General features: G+C 49.5%; 1 protein-coding gene across 1 annotated transcript; it reads left to right on the plus strand.

The window, feature by feature from the left end:
- The first annotated feature begins 1,803 nt into the window (after positions 1 to 1,803).
- LOC147689479 (uncharacterized) lies at positions 1,804 to 5,028 on the plus strand. Its single transcript, XM_086939928.1, has 2 exons — positions 1,804 to 2,130; positions 4,231 to 5,028. The coding sequence occupies exons 1-2, from the start codon at positions 1,804 to 1,806 to the stop codon at positions 5,026 to 5,028; spliced, it is 1,125 nt and encodes a 374-aa protein (XP_086796054.1).
- The last annotated feature ends 4,590 nt before the right edge of the window (positions 5,029 to 9,618 follow it).

Here is a 9,618-nt window from a genome sequence, read left to right on the forward strand (position 1 = left end):
GCATTGTGGAAGGCAGGCACAGCCCTATTCAAGGTTCAGGTGCAACTCCTCCCTCCCATCTAGATGCAGATCTCTCTATTCACCACTGGGTAACTCAGCCTGTCTCCCGGAATCCCCTGCCCTGTCACTCACAAAACCAGACATAGGAATACACAAACTAGCAGAGGCAGGTTTGAATGGTTAGACAAGCAAATACCTACTTTCTAAAAGTGGTATTTGCAAACACAGAATATTACTAAAAGATGTATTTTATTATTCTGAGTTCAGGCATACTAAACTCGAATTTCTACCATGTTCTCTGAGACAGGATTATAAAATGTAATAACTCTAATAGCCCATTCTGGCCTATGGAGAACAGGTAGCCTTGCAATATTGAAAAACAAAAATGGCTGTAATTCACTATTAGGACATGCCACACACATCAGGGCTTGTCCGACCTTATACTTACAATGCACCCTGCCCTTGGGCCTACCATAGGGGCGACTGATATGAAGAAAAGGGAAGGTTTAGGGACTGGGAAGTGGGTGCACTTGCCCAGTCAGCATGACAGTATCAGACTGCACGCAGTCTCTGCAATGACAGACCTTAGATACATTTTACAAGGCTGCTTCTGTGGATGGCACAACCAGTGCTGCAAGTGCACTAGCAGCATTTGGATTACACGCCCTGGCACACTCAGTGCACTAGACTAGGGTCTGACAAGTAAACCAAATAGCCAAACATGGAACCACTGATTCATACATCAATTTACAATAGGGAGCACTTGCACTGTGGCACTGGGTAGCAGTGGCACAGTGCCCAAAGCATCTAATACCAGCAAAAATACATGAGGCAACAGCAAAAATGGAAGGGAGACCCACGCCAATGGTGCCAGGTCTAACAAAACCAAAAAGATAGAAAACGACACCGCCGCTTTACTCTACACCGCTGCGTCCCTCCTCACGCTGTGATGTTCGTTGCTGAAAACAAAGAATGACACTGCCGCCGATATCCGCTGCTGCTCCTCGCTGCCGCCTACACGCTGCCTCAAAACCATCTAAAATTAAAGAGAGACAAAAGAAAAGGAATTACAGCCTCCTAGAGGCTGGAGGGGCAGGCCTTGGAGCGCGGAGTCAAAGAGGCAGACTCCCGCGCCTCCGGCCTTTTAACCCCTCACTGGCCAAACCGGTTCTAACCGGCCTGGCCTTTGCTCCCTAGTGACCTGGAAGTGATTCAATCACTTCTGGGTCACTAGGAGGCCCGGGTTTCAATCAGTGCTAAGGCACGCCCGCCGCGTCATTGTGACGTGACAGGGCGTGCCCCACCACCAAGAACGGGTGGGGGCCGGTGCGCTCGCCATACTTGCGGTGGGGCCGATGCCAGCCCTACCTTTCTCGTGGGCCGCTTTGTTTCCTGTGTATTTCTCTGTATGTGTTTCCGTTGGTGATGCTTTTTTTCTTTCACTTCCTTGTCACCTGATACAACCGAGACATATACCTCTAGGGGCGGTTTTTCAAGTGGATTGATAAATTGCAGCTTTGATAAATAATCTGCATACTTCAACAGTTAAAGGCAAGCCAGCACATAGCGTGGATTGTGAAACACAGCTTTGTTGCTTATCGGCTGCTTGTGCTGGTTCATACAGGGAGTGTTTTTGTAAAGCTGCCGAGCACCAGGGGAGCCGTCTGGTTGCAGGCTGCCTCTGAGGGAGACGCCCAGCCTGGATAAGACCCCAGAGGGAGCAGAGCTGCCATTCTGCTAGTCCGGGCTTCCTGCTCAGCTGAGACGCCTTCCTCTGCGGACTGAGCCTGCTGGACCCCCGGGATGGCTGCAGCGACCACTCTGATGCCCGACCATGACCACGGCGCTCGGGTGTACATGAGAAACCTCCTGGAAGAGGCCTGCGAGGGGCTGCTGCGGCGCCTGCGGGAGGATGACCTGCCCACGGAGAAGAGTTCCACAGAGATAAGTCCCAAGGAGAAGGATAAGCCACCGGAGTGTGACGGGGTGCAGCGCTGCGTTGAGCAGTTGCTAAAGAGCGTCCGCAGCTTGCCGGCCCCCCGAGACCCCCAAGAGGTGGCCCGCCTGCTCTCGGAGACCTGCGGCTGCGACCAGCTGCCCCCCGGCGTGCTGGAGGCCCTGGCGCAGAGGGTGATCGACTCCTTAGACAACAAGCATTGGAAATGCAATAGGTCTCGCATTAGAAAAGTTGGAGCTATTGGTCTTGTAAATGACAAATATTTTATTTATTTGTTGGTTTTTAAAATAGCTAAATTGATAGCTTTGTCATTTACAACGCCAATAGTTATAACTTTCGCGAATGTGACACCTATAGCATTTGGAATGCAACATGTTTTGTATTTACGTGACATAGATGGCAGCTCTGGTCGTTAGGTCACATCTCTAGAGAGCAGGAGAGTGCAGCAGGTGTGAGAGGGTGAGTGGGTGTGTGAGGGTGAGGGTGTGGGTGTGTGAGGGTGAGTGAGGGTGTTTGAGGGTGTGTGAGGGTGTGTGAGGGTGAGTGAGGGTGTGTGAGGGTGAGTGAGGGTGTGTGAGGTGGTGAGGGTGTGTGAGGTGGTGAGGGTGAGGGTGAGGGTTAGGGGGTGTGAGGGTGAGGGTGAGAGGGTGATAGAGTGTAAGCATTGCTACCTGTCTCTTTAAGCTGGTCTGTCATTCCCTGTAGCCTGAAAGTCATATGATGCATTTGTTGTCATGACAACAAGCCCTGCTTACTTAGCTATGCCGAGTAAAATCCATCGCAAGAAGCCAGCTTGTTAAACCTCACCATAGCAAATGGAAACGTTGAAAATGCGGTTTTAAAACAAATACTTCAAAATTCCATTTGTGAGGATATACGGGCTAGGTCATAAAAAAATAAAGACGGCACCATTTTGATTGCATAAATGCAAATGTGCTGTATTGTACTACTGCAGGTACCACTGTGAGTGTCTGCTGATGTTGCAGACATCGATCAGTCTATTTTCTGATAACGTTTAGAGTACTACACAAGCACGCATCCTTAACGCACATGGACACGTTTCTAGTCCACGAGCATCCACGCGGACCCCGAGAAGCGCCACTGCGTCTGGTTAAAAGGAAAAAAACGTAAGGATGGCATCTGTCTAAAAGAACTAATGTCTACAGTTCCACAAGGCCGGCTGTTCATTGCTGAAGCGCCCGCGAGGGAGCAGGCCAGCGCCAGCCCCGGCACGCGCGCGAGGACCTGTGAGGACATGTTCGCCATTGGCTGGGCTCGCACCTGAATGCCCTGTAGTACTACCGGTGTCAATGCCGCGCGCTCCTCGAGGGAGTGTCGGAGCTCTTCACGCATGGAAGGCGGACTACTCAAGCGCACGCATTATCTAATGCAGCGCAAATTATTAAATAATGCGTAGCCTTCCTCAAGGAGGTTTGTTATTTAAATGAAGCAATATATTAATATTCACTACATAGAAAGGAATAACATAACATTCAATACTTACACAGTAGCAACCAGACAACACATGCACAAAAGATACAAACACATTTCCAAACAGAACCAAGCAGTGGGCCGGAAAGTGAAGCGAGTCAAAACGGAGGGCATTGCTGTGGGGAGGGGGGAGGAGAAATGCGACGCGACATGGCAGGCAGGGGAGGGGGCGGAGCAGGGGTGTGGGAGGAGTGCGGGAACAGACGGTGAGGGGAGGAGAGTAGGAGGAGGAGAGTAGGGGAGGCACGGCGATCTACATGAGAACTGGTTGCAAAGTATAAGGATTTAGGATTACGAGCGTTACAAAACAGATACAACAAGGAGGAGGCAGCGAGTCAAAACGGAGGGCATTGCTGTGGGGAGGGGGGAGGAGAAATGCGACTCGACATGGCAGGCAGGGGAGGGGGCGGAGCGGGGGTGTGGGAGGAGTGCGGGAACAGACGGCGAGGGGAGGAGAGTAGGAGGAGGAGAGTAGGGGAGGCACGGCCTAGCGGCCGTGCAATCAAGAAGTGAGGGGGCGGAGCTGGGGGAGGCTGTGAGAGAGAGAGTAGGCAAGGCAGGCGGCTGGGGGCATGTGCACGCGCTTTTAAGCTCAATGCGCATGCGCATTGAGCTTAAATTTCTCGTGCACTGCAAGGAATTGCCACGATTCCTTGCAAGTTGGTTAAAGAGTGGATAAGCCCCCATAGTCTCGCAAGCTCGATGCGCATGCGCATCGACAGGCAAGACCTAATAAATACTGGAACAGGAGTAATTGGCATCAGCTGATGTGCATCGTGCAGAAGGTGGTCCTGCGTGAGGAGAAGCTGGCGGCCTTCGTCACCGACGACTGGAGCCTGAGCCAGAGCTTCTTCCCAGAGATCAAGGGCCTGCTAGGGAACAGGCACTGGGACCGCCTCCGGGTCCGGCGTGAGTACCTGGCAGAGTTCACAATGGCCGAACCGGAAGTGCAAGCACCTGGAGATGGCGGAAGGAGTGCTGACCTGGAAGTGCAAGTGAGCGGGGACCTGCTAGTTCAGCTTTCTACAGGCGGTGGAAACATTCCTGAACCGGAAGTTCATGTCTCTGCTGTAGACGAAACATACACCCCCGCAGGCAGGGTAAGCGGGCCTGACCCGGAAGCACAGGTGTTTGCTGGAAACGAAGCAAAGGCCTCCGCAGGCCGGATGAGCGGGGCTGACCCGGAACTAGACGTGCCTGCTTCCAAGCGAGGGCAGCGCGTGGACCTGGCCATCGGCGACAGAAGGACTGAACTGGGGTTTTACATGGAACTGAAGAAGAACCCGAAGGACAAGAAAGCTCTGCAGGGCGGCAGGGACAAACTGAGGGCCATCCTCGGCGCGGAGAGTGTGAGCGCCCCGGGGAGCTTCAACACCACGGAGGAGAACAGAGTCTGCTACCAGATCATTCTTTACACCCCCGAGGGGCTCGGCAGGGGGTCGCAGGGCCAGGGAGAAATGGAAAAGTTATTGAGGAAACAGAGCAGCTGGATGCATGTGATGAATTATTATGATGAAACTTGGAGACTGCCCAAAAGGGAGGTCGTTGCCTGCATCTTGGACGTCAGGCCTGATTACTAATATATGCGCCTTTTGCTGCGGGTCTGTAGCTAATTCCAGATTTCGGAAATCACCGGGATCAGTGGGATTCTTAATGCTGCTGCTCAGGGTGCAGGCTCCATGTCTAATACCATTCCCACAATGTTGCAGTTCAATTGCTTACAAGCACAGTTGGGTTTCACCAGCCAGTCTTAGATATCAACTTAGTTGTAAACACACAAACCAAACATGAACTAACTTTTTAACACACATGCTAAGTGAGCACCTACCTACGTACTGTACTCTTAGAAGCAGACCGTCCATCTCCACAGTGCAGAACAGAGCACTTTAGCGTGTTCATTATGCACATTCCTCCCTCATTATGGAAATAGTAAGTGGACATTTCCCCAGAATCATACCTCATTTTTGCTGTTCTTATTGTGAGTGTTGCTTTTGGACGAAGCAGAAGTAAAGGGGGCGGGTGGATATGGCAGTCTGATGTGGGATGGTGCGTTTTTCTAAAACAAGAAAAATGCTTTACTCTCACAAAAAAATAGATTTACCAGTCTCCCAGATCTAATATCACCCATGTAAAGAGGAGCAAAATATTAACACATAGGGTGTGGCTTAACAGCTAGGCTGTCCGACTTTGAAGCTGGGGAGCCAGGTTCAAATCTTTCTGGAGGCTCAAACATCCTGTAAACCTGGGCTAATCATGTAATCTCCCTGTGCCTAATAATGAATGTGTCTGACTGTAACACAATTGGCACTCGTGTAAAGCGCTCTGATGCCTTCGGGTCGAGTTTGTGCTATATAAAACTGCAAAAAACATGGGTTGTGACTCATCAACTGCACTCCAAGTACTCTTTTTGAGGTAGGAGGTGCCCTGTAAGTGGAGTCAGTCCGAATCATTACCTGGTGGGAGCTTGTCCTTCATGTGCACACCAGTGTACCGCCATTTACATGAAAACACTTGATTTTATTTTTCTAACTTACCTTGAAACTCCCATTCACTGATCATAGCACTGACCTTAAAGGTTGTTTTAGATGCATGTTTAAAAATGTAACTTTATCTAAAGGCATGAAAAAATCAGCATAATGAAAAAAGTTTGCCTATCGAAATAGATGAACCGATTTGTTCCCCAACTTACTTTTACGTTTCCTTTCATGGGAAGGGTACACTGGCGTTAACGTTTTCTCATTTGTGGTTATCTTGTAGAGAGTACCTAAGTGACAATGTTGTTTCTTAAACTATTGTATCAAAACGCTTGTAAATATTGTGATACGGTCCAAGACGCCTCAACACGTTTCACCCATCCCTTGTAACAGCAATAATAAAGCTGATGCCTCAAAATATATGTTTGCTTCTATGATTAGATTACTTTTAATGACCTTTGATCAACTTATTACATTTAGGATAAAGTACCCCCTGATGTATATTATTTGGAAATTACAAGTCACCAAGGAGTTCAATGACCATATAGAGAAATGAGACAGAAGGCCAAGGAGATGGAACTTCAAGGTGACTTGCAGCATCCTTAGCATATCCTTAGCATATCCAATATCCTTTGCATGTTCGGCAGAGTGTTCTTTATCTCTTATAATACATGGTCACACCATTACCTTTCCCACCAACCACCTAAATCCTTGGTGCGTAGTTCTTTCATATAAACGAGAGAGTATGTTTGCAAACATGAAGACTATAAATAGAATTTCTAGTGACAAATTAAATTCATAAAAAAAGCTGTGAGATATGTGTTGCAAGAAGAAATTAGAATCAGTTTAATACGAGTCACTTTATTAAGAACTAGCAGCCCGTCCCGACGTTGTCCGGGTATGAATTGCTGCCGGCCAGTAGTATATTGTTTTGTAGGATTTCGTTTTGATAGCATTTCTTATCTGTGACAGGCCTGTGAAACGCTCCGATTCATAGTGCACTGCTGATGCACTTAAGAGTGCGCGTTCAGTAGTGTGTGAAGTCGAGTTTCCCTACTTTATTTTTCCTTGCAATATTATGTAGCGCGAACTCGACAACATTGATAGAATTCACTTTTCGATGCTCTAATTACCCTATGATGACGTGTGAGTTAGCATCATATGACTAACTAATGCATTTCGTATATACACTTATGCTGAATTCATATTCTTACCTATTACTTATATTCAAATGTATGCGTGACCATATTAGTTTCTTAGCTTAGCCTGTGTGCCACCATTTTGTGTAACTCTCTGTGCCTGCGGGTTCTGCTCGCTCATGCCCCTCCCGCAGGAATACAGAAATATACTAAGACAGCAGTTTTCGTTTCTCGGCTTACTGTGGCCGAAACTAACAAGTTCCGCTATCTGCAATGTTCTCATGCCCAGAGGCGCCGAAGCCTAGCTCCATGGCCTTGAGCAGAGATAATAATGTATCCCTTGCAGGTGCAGATGCCTGCTGTATGAGAGCATTGTCCACTGTTCCGAGGCTCGGTAACTTTCCACATGGGGCGTACCCCATTTACTGTATTGCGTTATAATGTATTGCTGTGATGCAGAGAGTCAGTCCTCTCGTTCGCACTCCTAGGAGTGAGGTCGGACAGGGCCCTCTCATATGAGTGTTGTTTGGCCTAATAAAGATTTTTGTTTATACTTCTCCACTGTCCGGCTGACTTCCTATAAGGTAATTATAGGTGAGTGCTGTAAGTCACTCGGGTGGATTTGAGCCACGCTTATCAGATGGCGCCCGAATAGGGACCCCGCGATAAGGATCTTTTCTCACCCGTAAGTGGGTAGCAGAAGACCGGGGACCCGCTGGTCGGCACGGTGGGCCCGGGATCCCATTTGATGCCGAGCTTGGTTCTCGCAGCGCTGCCCCACCCTGCTGATCGGGAGAGGTCCCGGTTCGGATCTTACGCCGGGGTCCAGAAGGCGGAACTTGAAGCTGACCGTGTTGGTCCTGGCAGCCGGAGGTGGAGAACGGTAGAGGTCGGTGCCGCCTACGGAAGGTGAGTGGTCCACCTGTGATTGCTGCAGGAACGGGAATGTTCCGGGAGACTACAGTGTCTCCGATGGTTTGAGGAGCCGGTGTGCTCCTGGGGCTAGTGTGCTCCGGGGAACTCAGAGTACGAGTTGGTGCTCTGACAGACTTGACGGGGTTGGGGACGTATTTCGAGGTAATTGTTTGTAGTGATCCGACCGAATGGTACTGTGGTGAAGGCGTGGCTCATTGTGGGTAGACTCTGGCGCGCTTACCCTGAACTCCTAGTGTGGTGATTCAGTGGAGGTGTGATCTGGGTTTCCCGCTGTAAAGTGCGCAGTGATCCACAGTGCCGCACGGGTGGCGGATTTGTTCCCCTTCCTCAGAACAGTTAGCGTACTGTTCGGTCTGCGGTAGAGTCCAGGTTCCCCAGGACTTGGTCGACGGGCCTTGTCCCATTTGGTAACGCGTGTTTTGGAGATATTGTATATGTGTACGTGGTTCTCTGATGTACGTCTATATGTTTGTGTGTGAATGAACTTGAGTTGTGATTCAAGATAAAGTAAAGATGCCGTGTTTTAGCAAGTTGCGATGTTTTGGATGCTGTTGTCGACCCTCAGATACTAGACTGGCCGAGAGCCAACCTGCACCCCCTGAAGGGACACCGAGTTTTGATATGTATGTTAAACATGGACTGGTCCCGATTATGTTTGGTACTTTGTGGCATCGGTACACTGCTGATAATGTGGATTTACAATGGCCTTTGACGGGTTCTTTTGATGAAGCTAAGTTGGATTATTTGCAAGACAAACTGTTTGCTAGGCGTAGCCGTCAGAGTATGTTCGACTCTCTGCGAGTGTGGCAGAAAGAGGTCAGGAAACGCAAGATGCGAGAAGAGAAAGAGGAGTATAAAAAGTCCACCCAGACTATGGCGCAGAAAGCGAAGGAACAGATGGGAAATGAGAATGCACTACGCATTGAGCGCGCAGATAGACTTTGTAGGTTGAGGGAAAATAAAAGTTACGTAGTGAGAGAGGACGACCCAGATGAGATGGAGGACATTTTGAATGCCCGGCCCCCTCCCCCTTATGCCCCGCAGCCCTTGTACCCCTCCTTGCCACTTTCGGCCCCTAGTAGTGCCATTCCAGGCCCTTCAGCGAGTGCCCCCCAACAATCCCTACCCTCGACACCCCTCGTTTCTCTACTCCAGACCACTTCACCCGCCCCCTCGCCATTTTCTTTAGCACTCCCTACTGTTTCAGCTAGTACCACCCCCAGTCAGGAGATGCTAACACCGAGTCGCGGCGCAGGTAGCGGATTGTTTTCACAGGTACGGAAGTTGCTTACACGTTCTACAGTTGGTTTAGATGAAAAAAGCATGGTGGCTAATCAGGCATGTCAATGGGCCAGGAATAATATTTATTCGTTTGAAGATATTTGGTCCACCATGAAAGATTTTGAGCCTTTGATGCAGCAGCACGCTCTGTGGCACATGGCTGGTGTATTGATACAGCTATGGGAGCAGGGATATGGAGGTGTGGCTCCGGCGGTTTTACGGGATATACAGGCTGGAGCGTACAGAACGAACCCGGGGGTGAAGGAAGTGATGAGTAGTTTGCGTGCGCTATTGCAATACAGGAATGAATTGCCCTCTGTCGGTACACCCCACTTCCCAG

This window comes from Lissotriton vulgaris, chromosome 10 (assembly GCF_964263255.1).
Source record: "Lissotriton vulgaris chromosome 10, aLisVul1.2, whole genome shotgun sequence".
In the NCBI taxonomy this organism is placed as follows: Eukaryota; Metazoa; Chordata; class Amphibia; order Caudata; family Salamandridae; genus Lissotriton; species Lissotriton vulgaris.

Bases quoted from the DNA above. Each gene is read 5' to 3' on its own strand.
- LOC147689479 (XM_086939928.1), top strand. From the start codon at position 1,804: ATGGCTGCAGCGACCACTCTGATGCCCGACCATGACCACGGCGCTCGG. The intron at 2,131-4,230 runs GTGATCGACTCC...TGCATCGTGCAG, and splicing joins TGGAGGCCCTGGCGCAGAGG to AAGGTGGTCCTGCGTGAGGA.